The sequence below is a fragment of the Myxine glutinosa genome, chromosome 5 (assembly GCF_964187855.1).
Source record: "Myxine glutinosa chromosome 5, kmMyxGlut1.1, whole genome shotgun sequence".
Taxonomy (NCBI): domain Eukaryota; kingdom Metazoa; phylum Chordata; class Myxini; order Myxiniformes; family Myxinidae; genus Myxine; species Myxine glutinosa.
This window is the reverse complement of record NC_136265.1, coordinates 10,010,216-10,024,966: the sequence shown is the minus strand read 5'-3', so window position 1 is coordinate 10,024,966 and position 14,751 is coordinate 10,010,216. Positions and strand designations below refer to the sequence as shown.

The 14,751-nt window shown below is 46.4% G+C and overlaps 1 protein-coding gene across 1 annotated transcript in view; it reads left to right on the top strand.

Annotated features, from left to right (window-relative positions):
- Positions 1-2,895: 2,895 nt before the first annotated feature.
- LOC137428742 (CUGBP Elav-like family member 2) overlaps positions 2,896-14,751 on the top strand; it is a 28,291-nt gene continuing 16,435 nt past the window's right edge. The window contains exons 1-10 of the mRNA XM_078777250.1: positions 2,896-3,001; positions 4,205-4,264; positions 8,858-9,072; positions 11,229-11,311; positions 11,459-11,507; positions 11,592-11,723; positions 11,835-11,914; positions 12,001-12,606; positions 12,791-12,836; positions 13,213-13,326. Of these exons, the coding sequence (XP_078633376.1) occupies positions 4,224-4,264; positions 8,858-9,072; positions 11,229-11,311; positions 11,459-11,507; positions 11,592-11,723; positions 11,835-11,914; positions 12,001-12,606; positions 12,791-12,836; positions 13,213-13,326 (1,366 nt within the window). The 5' untranslated portion in view covers positions 2,896-3,001; positions 4,205-4,223. The remainder of the gene's footprint in view (positions 3,002-4,204; positions 4,265-8,857; positions 9,073-11,228; positions 11,312-11,458; positions 11,508-11,591; positions 11,724-11,834; positions 11,915-12,000; positions 12,607-12,790; positions 12,837-13,212; positions 13,327-14,751) is intronic.

The following is a 14,751-nucleotide window of genomic DNA, read 5'->3' as shown; positions in this document are numbered from 1 at the left end:
GGCTGAAGGATGGATGGTGGGTCGCACCCTTATGGACACTCGTGGGCCATGTTGGCAGTTCGGCTGCTCAACTTATCCGGCAGCCCTCGCACGGTAGAGGGATGGAGCTGTCGTAGCCAAGTATAGTAGAGGTCACAGGAGGAAGCAGGTCCACATGCTTGCCAGTACAGCTGGATAAAAGGAAAATTGTGGAAATTGATAGGCCCCATGGGATAAATTTGGAATTTGGCGGGGTGGATGACACTCTTGGACCCGACAAACCTGCGACTGCCTGCACAAAGCTAGGTGAGGCCTTGAAGTTTACTGTCCCAGGGATTCGGTACTTGCTCACAAATTGCGACATGAGTAATTTGGAATGGGGGCGGGTGAGTGACTAAATGGTTGGTGAGGGGATCAGAGTGTGTACCACAAAGTGTCTTGTGGATGGCGTTTGTTTATGTGTGAAGGTTTTGTGTTTTTGTGTGGTCGTAAGAAAGGATTGAGCTGTGTTTGGAGTGTGAATGTGGGAATTAATGTGTACGCAGGCCATGGCAGTGTAGGAACACGATTGACATATTTTGCACTGCAGTGTTTGAGAATTGAATGGCAGTGGGGGAAGGGAGTGTCATTGGGGATTTTGTGGGTGGGGAAGGTGTGTGTGTCCATGTCATGACACGTCATGTTTACTTCTGCATCCACACTGTGATCATCATATCCGCCAAAAACAACAACAACAACAATGACAACTCAAAACAAAGACGAAAATATAACAGAAAAACATGACTTAACTTTGATTCAGGCGAACGGATAGCTGTTTCAGGTTGACAACAATTAAGTAGACTTGGTACCGGTTCCAGGTATCAAGTGATATCAGTTTTATTCAGCAATTATACAAAAAAGAATGGAAAATAATCCTACAACAATCAGAGTATAAAACACCATAAGTTTAAACAATCGTTAATTCACTTCACTCAACAATGACAATTCAAACTAGAGTAAAGTCGAGGATGAGTCATCGCAAATCCTCGAGCCACCGCAAATCCCCATGCCATCGCAAATCCCCACCCCATCGCAAATCCCCGTGCCATCGCAAATCCCCGCCCCATCGCAAATCCTCGTGCCACCGCAAATCCCCATGCCATCGCAAATCCCCGCCCCATCGCAAATCCCAGTGCCATCGCAAATCCCCATGCCATCACAAATCCCCGTGCCATGGCAAAAATCCCCGCGCCACCGGAAATCCCGCGCCATCGCAAATCCCCACCCCATCGCAAATTCTCCGTGCCATCGCAAATCCCCGAGCCATCACAAATCCCTGAGCCACAGCAAATCCCTGCGCCATCGCAAATCCCTGCGCCATCGCAAATCCCTAAGCCATCGCAAATCCCTAAGCCATCGCAAATCGCCATGCCATATCCCCACATCATCAAGAGTCCCCACGTCATCGCAAATCCCTGAGCCATCGCAAATCCCCGAGCCATCGCAAATTCTCTGTGCCATCGCAAATCCCCGAGCCATCACAAATCCCTGAGCCACAGCAAATCCCTGCGCCATCGCAAATCCCTGCGCCACAGCAAATCCCTGCGCCATCGCAAATCCCTGAGCCATCGCAAATCGCCATGCCATATCCCCACATCATCAAGAGTCCCCACGTCATCGCAAATCCCTGAGCCATCGCAAATCCCCGAGCCATCGCAAATTGTCCGTGCCATCGCAAATCCCCGAGCCATCACAAATCCCTGAGCCACAGCAAATCCCTGAGCCATCGCAAATCCCCGCGCCATCGCAAATCCCTGCGCCATCGCAAATCCCTGAGCCACAGCAAATCCCCGAGCCATCGCAAATCCCTGCGCCATCGCAAATCCCTGCGCCATCGCAAATCCCTGAGCCATCACAAATCCCTGAGCCACAGCAAATCCCCGAGCCATCGCAAATCCCTGCGCCATCGCAAATCCCTGCGCCATCGCAAATCCCTGCGCCATCGCAAATCCCTGAGCCATCGCAAATCGCCATGCCATATCCCCACATCATCAAGAGTCCCCACGTCATCGCAAATCCCTGAGCCATCGCAAATCCCCGAGCCATCGCAAATCCACGTCAGTTTTATGTGTCGGTTTGACTTTTTGTGTGATTAATGTTAGCTCTTTCACGAGCCTCGATCTTGTATACAAAAAAGAAGGTAAGCAGAGAGTCTTGATTTTGGCAGTTTAACCATAAGAGGGTTGCAGGCAGATCTTGTGCGACCTGAAGGAATATTTGGGGGACAGAGCCCAGAGAGAGCTGGGGGGGGGGGGGGGGCGCAAGGCCGGAGAGGAGTCGGTAGAAGACAGAAAGACCACCAACCTGCCTGCAGTAAGTGAAAGGCCCTTGGAGTTAGCTTCATCGCAGGAGATTCCAAAAGCTTTGGTTTCAACAGCGTGAAGCCGAGCTAGGTGAGAGGCAGGAGCACCAGCTCAGAGGGGGGAACAGTATTCAATTGAGCTGCGGATGAAAGCCTTGTATGTGGTGAGGAGCTCAGGTGTGCCTAGGAAGGACTTCGCACGGATGAATTAACCTTGAGCTGAGGTGTGACCTATGATTATATAATACAATGATATTGGTCGGGTGTGTAATTGTGTTTCATTAATTTTTATTGTCCTCTTCGTTTTCTTGTTTAATATCATGTAGAATATTTTGCAACATTCTAAAATATGTAAGTATGCACGACTATCTGTTGGGGATGTATATAACAATATCGGATGGTACTTTCTCCAATTCTCCTTCATGACTATCTTTTTTCATCACTTAAAATTTGAATGCAGGAAGGATAAAACGTCAAAGCAAACGGCATATACTTTAATGATAGGAATATTGATTAATATAAAAATTTGATCAACGAGAAGTCAAATTTTAATCCAATGAATGAAAAGTGAGAGGATCGTTACGTCGAGGAACAAAGTGTCCACGTGATCACTTTGAAGAGGTTTTCGCTTCGTGTTCTTTGCGGATAAAAGTAGCGTTTTTTGGAACGATCTCTGGCAAGGTGAAGGTGTGCTCGGTTAATGCGACGTAGGCTAATCAGTGTGGCGGTTATAATTTCAGGTGTTATTGCGGCGTTTTTGGAATGTTTGAATGTCGCGCTGGCCTGGACGGAAAGGCCCAGGCCTGGTCTCGACTCGCGAACCTTTTTTTAACCCGATGAATGTTTTCCTCATATTTAAATATGAATAGCCTACTTGGTAATGCAAATAACACTTTTAGCTAAAATCCATATTTATGATGTTTATGTTAAAGATTACGAAGATCCAGTGCAACTGTAATGTTGCTGTTGGTCACACGTGCGGATCTCAAAGTCACAGTGGTCTTTGTAACGGTGAAGGAGGCGGTTAATATCTGCTAATGTAATGGTGTTCGAAATCGAGGGATCATTAATCTGACTACAATTCACCAAATGTCTGTCTGTCTGTTCGCAGGTAGCGCATAAACGGCTGAACCGATCGAAACGAAATTTTGGGTGGGTAATACTGCCCCCTCCCCCTCCCCCCCCCCCCGCCCCCCCCCCCCGGGAGTAAAATAGGCTAATTGTTTTCTCAATTTTCCAACTTCCAGTTTTTCTAAACCCCCTGGATTAAAATAGGCTAATTGTTTTTCCAGTTTTTCTAAATCCCCTGGATTAAAATAGGCTATATTGTTTTTCCAGTTTTTCCAAACCCCCTGGATTAAAATAGGCTAATTGTTTTTCCAGTTTTTCCAAACCCCCTGGATTAAAATAGGCTAATTGTTTTTCCAAACCCCCTTGTTTATATAGGCTAATTGTTTTTCCAGTTTTTCCAAACCCCCTGGATTAAAATAGGCTATATTGTTTTTCCAGTTTTTCCAAACCCCCTGGATTAAAATAGGCTATATTGTTTTTCCAGTTTTCCAAACCCCCTGGATTAAAATAGGCTATATTGTTTTTCCAGTTTTTCCAAACCCCCTGGATTAAAATAGGCGATATTGTTTTTCCAGTTTTTCCAAACCCCCTGGATTAAAATAGGCTATATTGTTTTTCCAGTTTTTCCAAACCCCCTGGATTAAAATAGGCTATATTGTTTTTCCAGTTTTTCCAAACCCCCTGTATTTTCCAGTCGATATTATGAATGATTTTGAGCAGGTTATTATCAATATTGTTAACGGAAGTTAAAAGTATCAGTTTGGGTTGTTTGTCATATTTCATTTTTGCCCCCCATCCTCGATCTGTTGCCAGTTGTCCAAGCAACTTGAAGATGGCGTCTACCTTTGTGCCATCTGTGGCGGATGGTGAAATGTAAGCAAGATGCCAGTCTTTTGTGACTCCCTGGATCCTGAATAGCCCACCCTCCTTCTCCACTCCATTATAGGCCAACATTGTCTTTGGCTCCAAATAACCCCAGCCTGAGTGTCGGCCCACCCAATGGCCAGCTCTGTCTCTGTCTCTGTCTTGTCTGCCGCCACCATCGTGCATCTTTTTTCCCCACAACTGTCTTTCCAGCATGTCTCCTTCCTACCAGCCTTCGACCCTTCCACCCGTCCCTTGTTTTTGTGTGTGTGTGTGTGTGTGTGTGTGTGTGTGTGTGTGTGTGTGTGTGTGTGTGTGTGTGTGTGTGTGTGTGTGTGTGTGTGTGTGTGTGTGTGTGTGTGTGTGTGTGTGTGTGTGTGTGTGTGTGTGTGTGTGTGTGTGTGTGTGTGTGTGTTTACATGTCCGGGTTCCGGTGTGTACCCCGGTTTAGAATAGGTACACCGTATCCCTGCGTATCATAAGAGGCGACTACAAGGGTTGGCGTCAGGAAGGGCATCCGGCCATAAAAACATTGCCTCAAAAAGAGAACCATGACAATTACAACTACATATAGGCAGGGTACAGCCCGAAGTACCCCGTGGGGGACCCCACTCCCTCTCGTCAAAACTCAAGGTGGGGAACCCGATCGAAGCAAGGGTGGAAATCACTCCGTTTATGACGACGAAACGTCTGATGCCCGACGTGGAGATCGGTTTCTGAGGTTTGGGACATGGCATGTAGGGACAATGACAGGGAGATCAGGAGAAGTGGTGGAAGTATTGGTCAGAAGAAGAATGGACATATGTTGTGTGCAGGAGACGAGATGGAAGGGAAGTGGTGTGAGAATGGTGAAGGGTAGGCAGGGACAGAAATACAAGTTTGTGTGGCAAGGGTGCCCAGAAGGCGTGAATGGTGTTGGTGTCCTGTTTTCTGAGGAGTTTGTAGACAGTGTGGTGAATGTGACTAGAGTGAGTGAAAGGTTGATGAGGGTGAAAATGATGATTGGAAAGCTCTTGGTGAACGTCATCTTGGGATATGCTCCACAGTTTGGTCGGAGCGATGAATAGAAGGACAAGTTCTGGTGTGCGATAGAGAAGCTGATGGAAAACGTGAAAGATGAGGAAGTTGTTGTGGTAGGAGACCTAAATGGACATGTGGGAATGAGTATGGACGGTTTTGAGGGAGTTCATGGGGGTTACGGATATGGTGTGAGAAATGGAGGACGTGAAAGGATTTTGGAGTTTTCTGATGGAGCTGATTTGTTGATTTGTAATACTCAGCTCCAGAAAGAGGATAATAAGCTTGTTACATACACGTCAGGTGGGTCGACGACAACCATTGACTACCTGCTGGTGCGTAGGCGAGATAGTGGGCACCTCCGGGACACAAAGGTGATCCCGGGGGAGGAGGCTGTTTCACAGCACCACTTAGTTGTCTGCGACATAAGGGTGAAAGGTGCGAGGAGAGCTCGGCGGGTGAAGTACCAACCAAGAATGAAGGTGTGGAGGTTGAAAGGGGTGACGGTGAGGGAGGCATTAAAAGAGAGGCTGAGTATGGTAGAGGATGATGTGGTTGAGCTTGAAAGTGGTTGGATGTCAATGAAAGCTAGTCTGTTGGGAGCCGTTGGTGAGGTATGTGGATGGACAAAAGGACCACCGAGGCACTCGGAAACATGGTGGTGGGATGATGAAGTTGGAAAGAAGATTGCCGAGAAGAGGAAGAAGTTCAAGGAGTGGCAGAAGGCGAAGGGTATGGGGGCAGAAAAGGCAGAGCATGAAAGTTATAAGGCAGCCAAGAAGGCTGCAAAGAAAGAGGTAGCAAAGGCGCAGGAGGCATGTAGGAAAATGTTCGGGGAACGCTTGGATTTGGAAGAGGGTCAGAGAGCGGTATTCAGGATTGCAAAACAGATAGCGAAAGAGAGGTGTGATGTGATGCGGGTGAGTTGCTTGAAGGATGAAGTGGGACAAATCGTTGTGGACCCACATTGAATTAAAGGAAGATGGAAGAGATATATCATATGGAAATGCTGTTTAATACAGAGAATGAATGGGATGGCAACATAGAGAGTAACCCAGTTTTAGGACCGGCAGAGAAGATAACCGAGAAGGAAGTTGAGGAAGCGATAAAAGCAATGAAGAGTAGAAAAGCGGGAGGGCCGACGGGAGTTGTGGGAGATATGTTGAAGGCAGCGGGAAATTGGGGTGTGAAGAGAATGACAGAGATCTGTAATCTGGTGGTGAAAGAAGGCCGCATTCCAGTGGATTCGGAACTGAGTACCCTCGTCCCTCGATACATGGGGAAAGGTGACCCTCTGGACTGTGGCTCGTATCGAGCGATAAAGTTATTGGAGCATGGAATGAAGGTATTGGAAAGGGTGTTGGAGAGGAGTATAAGGAAGAAAGTGAAGATCGCCGAAATGCAGTTTGGATTTTTGCCAGGAAGAGGAACGACAGATGCGCTTTTTATTTTGAGGCAGTTGCAGGAGAAGTACATGGAGAAAAGGAAGAAGTTGTTTCTTGGGTTTGTTGTCCCCCGTCGCACCGCGGAGCGAAAGGGGGACTATGGCTTTCCCCTCCATGCGAATGTGCGTGCGTGCATCCGTGCGTAAGCGAAGGGCCGAATTCCAATTTGGTGTGGGTGCAACCCACGTCAAAATCCAAGATGGCCACCGCCATGTATGTCTGAACCTTGTGAGTGGAATATCTTGAAAAATAAGCGAAGCACCAACTTCTAATCTGGTTTTTGGGTGTATCTAGGCATAAGGAAGAACGCTTTTGAAAATTGGGTCGCCACGTCAAAATCCAAGATGGCCACCACCATGTATATGTCTGAACCTTGTGAGCAGAATATCTTGAAAAATAAACGAACTACTAACTTCTAATCTGGTGTGTGGGTGTATCTACGCATAAGGAAGACCGCTATTGAAAATTGGGTCGCCACGTCAAAATCAAAGATAGCCGCCACCATATACATGTCGGAACCTTGTGAGCGGAATATCTTGGAAAAATAAGCGAAGTACCAACTTCTAATCTGGTGTTGTATACAAGATCGAGGCTTGTGTAAGAGCTAACATTAATCACAAAAAAACAATCGGACACATAAAAAATGTGGGTATCCAGGCATAAGGAAGAACGCCATTTAAAATTGGGTCGCCACGTCAAAATCCAAGATGGCCGCCTTGCGTCTTCCACTTTGTCAACTCGCATCACTTCAACGACGGGGGACCTAGGCGTAACGCTTGTTGATCTGGAGAAAGCATTCAATAGGGTTCCACGTGAAGTAGTGGCATGGCATTGAGGAAGTTAGGAGTGGAGGAATGGTTGGTCAGAGTAGTGATGGAAATGTACAAAAGAGCGCGCACAGCTGTAAGGACGAAGGACGGGAACAGTGGTGAGTTTGAGGTGAAGGTGGGAGTGCATCAGGGGTCGGTACCAAGTGCACTACTATTTCTAGCTGTGATGGAGGTGCTGGCTAGGAACGTAAAGGAGGGTTTACCGTGGGAGTTGTATGCAGATGATCTGGTGGTGATTGCAGAAAGTATGGATGGACTGAAGGAGAAGATGAACAAGTGGAAGGAATGTATGGAGACAAAAGGTCTGAAGGTGAATATCGGAAAAACGAAGGTGATCGCAAGTGGCAAAGCATGTGGTGAGGTGGAAGGAACTGGGAAGTGGCCGTGTGCTGTGTGCAGGAAGGGTGTCGGAGTGAATTCCATTCAATGTACAATGTGCGCTGAGTGGATTCATCAAAAATGTAGTGGTTTGAGAGGGTCATTAACCAGTGTGGCAGCTACATTCAAGTGTAAGGTGTGCAAAGAGGGAACTGCAGATGGAGGAAATGTTGAGTTGGATCTTGGAGACGGCGTGAAGCTGGAAGGTGTGAAAACATTTTGTTACCTAGGAGACATGCTGAATGGAGAAGGTGGATCAGACTCGGCAACGGTTGCTGGAGTGAGATGTGCATGGAAGAAGTTTCGGGAACTGAGTGGCGTACTGACGAGGAGGGGAGTGTCGTTGAAGCTGAAGGGAAAGGTGTATGCTGCATGTGTGAGAAGTGTTATGATTTATGGGAGCGAGACATGGGTTATGAACGTAGAGCAGCAACGAAGGCTGGAAAGGGTGGAAATGCGAATGGTTCGGTGGATGTGTGGAGTCTCGTTGAGAGAGAGGAAGACAAATGATGAATTGCGAAAGATGATGGGAATAGAGCCTGTGATGGATGCTGTGAAGAGAAACAGGTTGAGATGGTTTGGTCATGTGTTGAAGAAGGATGAAAGTGACTGGTTGAGAAGAGTGATCGAAATGAATGTAGAAGGAAGTGGAGGACGGGGAAGACCGAGAAAGGCTTGGCTAAAGATGGTCGAAGAAGAAATGCGGGCAAGGGGGTTAACAAGGGGAGATGCAGAAAATAGGGCAAAATGGAGAAGATTGTCATGGGGACCGTGAGGCTAACCCCCGCTCTTGCAGGGAAAATGGCCTTAAAATGCATGTTGTTGTTTTTGTTGTTGTTGTTGTACACACACACACACATATACATATATACATTTGTGCTATCTGCCTTGATTTGTCTTTCCTGTCTGTCACTCACTACCCCCAACCTCAGGATGTCATTGGGCGCTCTGAGCAATGATGGATCTGTCTCACATGACTCCAACGAAGGATCTCGTCAACCAGACACAGACACAATCAGTATGTTCGTGGGGCAAATTCCCCGTTCCTGGACAGAGAAAGAGCTGCATGAGCTTTTTACGATCTTTGGAGAGGTGTTTGAGATCAACATTGTTAAGGACTGGACCAATAAGCCTCCAGTGAGCCGTGGTTAGTATGACTTCATTTCGGTTTGTTTGATTGGGTGCAGGTGATGCTTTTTCAACAATACAGTAAACCCTTAAATATCGTGGAGGTTTCATTCCTGGAAAATGCCATGAACTTTAAAATCGCGATAGCTAAAACCAATTTTGGATGGTAATAAGGGTGTTAGGTTCCCGGACTTCGAGGAAATATCGAGGAAGGTGGGCGACAGCAAAAAATAAACACGTCACAATTGCAATAAACATGTAAAATAAATACAAAGCCGCTTTGCGATGAAGCAAATTAAATATTCAAAAGCAGATTAAACGTGACTTCTGTAATTTGTCTAAACCCCCCAGCTCTCTCTCTCTCTGTGATGTACCATGGTCTTCACAGAGCGTCGGTGCTGCCGATGTCGTTTCCTGGGCCAGGGCTGGGTGGTTTGCATCATCCATCAACATCAACACCATCCGTATTGCCTTCCCAGCAGTAGCTAGGGCAGGAATTAGTAATTTGTTCAGGGTGCCGGCGATAGCTCGCGTACTCTTCATGAAGGACACCATGGGATCTTAAATGTCCACCAACTAATGCTGGCAGACGGGATGCCTGTTTAACATTGATCAGAGGGACAACACACACATTGATGAATCGCCCAGTCTGTCAAACACTTGGATGACAGTTTATAGCTGGGTCTGGATTCAAACCCAGGCGAAATGGCTTTGAGGTGAATGTGCATACCTGTAGGTCATCCTGTAAGCCCCAAAGCTCCCACCTTTCCTCCTTTTGTAAACCGTTGATGTGTTTCTTTAATTAATCGTTCCGCAGCTCTTAACATCAGCAAATAAATAAAAGAAATGCACTCGCGCCTGACCACACCAATCCAAAACCTTCACTTTCTGAGTCCAAGTCATCATTTTCCTCGTATTTTTTGCACTTGGTTCACCATTAGCAACGCCAACAGTTTTCCTCTTGGGAGCCATGGTTGAAAATCATTAACGGCATTAAAAACAATTACACTGAACGTGGTGTTCACATGGAGATAGCTACAGTACCATCTGTACTGCAGCAGCGTGGATTTACAATTATGTTTGTGTTTTTTATTGAAACTGCTAACAACTAGAACGGCACTCGGTAGAGCGCATACCTCCAACAAAAAAAAAACTTTCTGAGTCCAAGTCATCATTCATCACTGAGTCATTTTCTGAGTATTCATCATTTCTGAGTCGACCCTCCCCCCCCCCCCCAGAATTTCCATGTTTTAAACGTTTCCCAGTGTTTACCCTGGATTAGAATAGGTACACCGTATCCCTGCGTGTCGTAAGAGACGACTAAGAGGGTTGGCGTCAGGAAGGGCATCCGGCCATAAAAACATTGCCTCAAAAAGAGAACAATGACAATTACAACTACATATGGGCAGGGATTACAACTACAGATGAGCAGGGCAGGCAGCGGATCTGGATTCAGACCTGAAGCAAAATCAAATCGGCTTGTTCTCGTCACCGAACCAACTCATCCACCAAGTTTATTCATAACTCGTCCACAACCTTTTTAACTGTTGTATCTCGCTTTTCGCCCGATCTCTCAATGGTGAAGAATCATTTAAAAATTAAACAATTTCCGTATCTGAATCCACATTCAGATCTTCACCAAAATCGAATCGATTCGTCCTTGTCACATACCCAATATGTCCACCAAGTCTCGTACGAATCCGCCCATAACTTTTTGAGATATCTTGCTGTATGTCGCTTTTAGCCCCATATCCCAATGGCGAAGAATCACTGAAAAAATTATAGTAGCCGGATCCGGATCTTCACCAAAATCGAATCATTCCGTCCTTGTCACATACACTACCTCTCTGCCAAATTTTGTCTGAATCCGTCCCCAACTTTTTGAGATATCTTGTTTACAGACAAACAATCAGACAGGGGTGAAAACATAACCTCCATTCACCTTGGGTGGTGGAGATAACAATCACTTCTTTTGTTAATCGTGTTCCTCTTCAGCATCATTATTAACGGTGCACAAGGAACGACAAACAAAAGGCTCGTGGTGCGCGATAACCATCACAACTTGGCTCGAACCCCACGATATTCAAACTTATGAGCTTTAAGGGTATACTGTATAGCAGGTCATGGTAACATTCATTGTGAACTTTGACCTTTTACCCTTCACCCCCCCTCTAGGCTGCTGCTTTGTCACGTTCTTCAAACGCAAGGCTGCCATGGATGCGCAGAATGCGCTCCACAATGTTCGTGTACTGACTGGGGTAAGGCTTCTTTTTTTTTTCTCTTTTTTTTTTCTTTTTTTTTTGTATACTGAATCGAGGCTCGTGAAAGAGCTAATGTTTCACCGATTCGTTTTCGTCATGCGTGCTGTGCATCTATTAACCTGCCACGCCACTTCCTATCCTCAGATGCATCACCCGATTCAAATGAAGCCGGCAGATAATGAGCGTAGCACGGGTAAGCATTTTTGCTCTCTTTGCCAGTTTCCTTTAAATCGATGTCTGTATTTACCATTAACCCCCCTTTGTTGATGATGCACAGTGGAGGAACGCAAGCTGTTTATTGGTATGCTATCGAAGAAATTGAATGATTGCGATGTTCGAGACTTGTTCTTACCTTTCGGTAATGTCGAACACTGCAAGATTCTCCGAGGGCCCGATGGGGAGAGCAAAGGTACTGGCCTGTAGGATTGTGCCAGCTCAGGTTTTTTTTTAAAGGTTGTGAACTTTGCTCATTCTGATCATAGTTACGTGGGATGATTAGTTGTTTTTTTTGTCTTTTCAGCATGTGCGTTCCTGACGTTCAGCACCAAAGCTTCAGCAAATAAGGCCATCAATAAGATGCACAGGTCGCAAACTATGGAGGTGAGACGTGTGCAAATTGATCTTGGTGAACGATGGCCTTTAGGTGTCTTTCACATATCCCATGGTGTCTTTGTCTTGTTCTGCAGAGTTGCTCTGGTCCTTTGGTCGTGAAATTTGCGGACACAACCAAAGAGAAAGAGCACAGGCGTTTACAACAAAGGTTTTCTACATTGCAACAGGATTTCTGTGTTCCTGGTGGAGGAATGGGTGGAGGGTTGGGTGGGGGGATGTTTGGTGCGATGGGTGGTGCGATGGGTGGGGCAATGGGCGGTGGGATGGGTGGAGCTATGGGCAGTGGGATGGGTGGGGCAATGGGAGGTGGGATGGGTGGGGCAATGGGCGGTGGGATGGGTGGGATGGGTGGGGCAATGGGCGGTGGGATGGGTGGGGCAATGGGAGGCGGGATGGGTGGGGCAATGGGCGGCGGGATGGGTGGGGCAATGGGCGGCGGGATGGGTGGTGCAATGGGCGGCGGGATGGGTGGGGCAATGGGCGGCGGGATGGGTGGGGCAATGGGCGGCGGGATGGGTGGGGCAATGGGCGGCGGGATGGGTGGGGCAATGGGCGGCGGGATGGGTGGGGCAATGGGCGGCGGAATGGGTGGTGGCCTCCCCGGATTAGGACCAGGCTCCAATCTTCCCTTGTCAGGTGGACTCGTGGGCGTGCAATCACTCGGCCAGCAATACTTGACTGTGAGTATATACTGAAGTGATATCTATTGAGTATTTATCTGATCTGTTGTTGTGAGTATCGTCTTGGCCAAAGTGAGACCAACGTGCTTCTTGTTGGTGTTGCATGGTTAGTTTCTGTATTTAAATGTTTCCCTACCGTATCGATTCCACTGCTAATATCACTACACTTTGTGTTGTGTTGTAGCTGCTGCAACAGGCGCTGTCCAATTCAAACAACCCACAAGGATCATGTACGTTTCTCCTGTCGCTCCAAAGATATCGAGTGATTCATTTAATGTTGCATTTGGGAACCTGGTTATACACAGTTTCTCTTTTTAGTTCCTGTGTTGTTGTTGGGGCTTCGTGCGACAATGTGTACGTTTTCTTGTTTTAAAATGATTTGTTCTTAACGGTTCATTTATTTTCTTCCAAACTGAAGGCGTCCTTTCTACACACACACACACACACACACACACACACACACACACACACACACACACACACACACACACACACACACACACACACACACACACACACACACACACACACACACACACACCCCTATTCTTTCAGTCCTTTGTTACGATTCCTTTGTTCAATTGTTTTGTGCTTGAATATTTTTAGCCTTGAATGCTGTACAACTTCAAGCCATCGCCACACTAGCAGCCGCAGCCACCATGACGCAAGGATCTTCAGGCACTGCCCCATCAGGGCAAATGGGACCTGGAGGAGCGATAGGTCAGCAGCATATCCTCATTTCACCTCATTCTATCCTTTACTTATTACTTGCAAAATCGAAGATTTTTTTTCAAGTATATTGGTTGATCTTGTGCGTTATTCTGTCTGTTTGGTTGTCTGTTTGTCTGTCAATCACCCGCAGCTCACAATTTTAAACCAATCTTCACAAAACTTCACCAGATGGTAGAGTTGGTCATAAGGAAGAATCCTATTGATTTTGAGGTCAATGGTCAAAGTTCATCTTGAGGTTGAAAATTGCCATTTTTAATCCAATTGACTTGAAAGTTGAACAGTATTTGCATATTGAGTCACTAACTGGGGAAACCAACTATTTTTAAGGTCAAAGGTCAACTCAAGGTCAGGTATGAGAGCATGCGCTGGAGCAGCGCGTCGCCACATCCACCTTCCGACGGTACTCCAGGGACCTCTTCCGTTTTGCCATCCCCCAGGCTGATGCCTGGCCCCTCCCTATCTCCTTGAGATGCCGATCAACCTGCTGCAACCATGAGGCACGTGGTCGGCCCGCTGGCTTCCTCCACTCGCGAGGCTCACTAGCTGAGAGTATCTGGTGAGCTGGATCAGCGTCCAGAAAACAAGCACTTATCCATACAGCCACAGCTGAATCTCACGGACCATACAGGAAACAAATCTCATCTGAGTCTCTCAGCAAACGCTCGTTGGACACAAAGTCCGACCAGCGATAGTCAAGGACTCTCCGAAGAGACCTGGTTCCAAAGGAGTTAAGTCTCATTCTCTGGCCCTTGGTAAGGGTCCAAGTCTCGCATCCGTAAAGCAAGACTGCAAGCTCCAAGGACTTAAAGACTCTGACTTTCATCCTCCTACATAGATACTGACAGCGCCACTGCCCCATGATCCAGTGAATCCATGACTCCCCAGGCCTGACCCAGACACCTAACTCAAGGTCAAACTTCCAAAATCAATTTTCATCTGAAAAATCATCAATTTTTATCCATTTGACTTGATTAAATAGCAATTGTACAGTGCATCACTGAATTGGGAAAGCAACTATTTTGAGGTCAAAAGGTCAACACAAGGTCAAACTTCTAAAATCAATTTTAATCTGAACAATTGAAAATTTTCATCCGATTAACCTGAAAATTAAACAGCAGCTACATAGTGCATGACTGAATTGGTAAACAAACTATGTTTGAGGTCAAAAGGTCAATTCAAGGTCAAACTCCGAATATCAATTTTCATTTGAGAAATCATCAATTCTAATCTGATTGACCTGAGCTTTGATAAAAATTGTCAATTTTTTAAAATTAAAATTGTCAATTTTAATCTTAATGAAATGGACAATTTGATGTATCCATGGCAACTTTTTTGGGGTGAAGGGGTGGATTTTGCAACTGTATCTGCATGACGTCTTCTTGTTTTGCCTTTTGCAAGACTGTTACCCGGTAA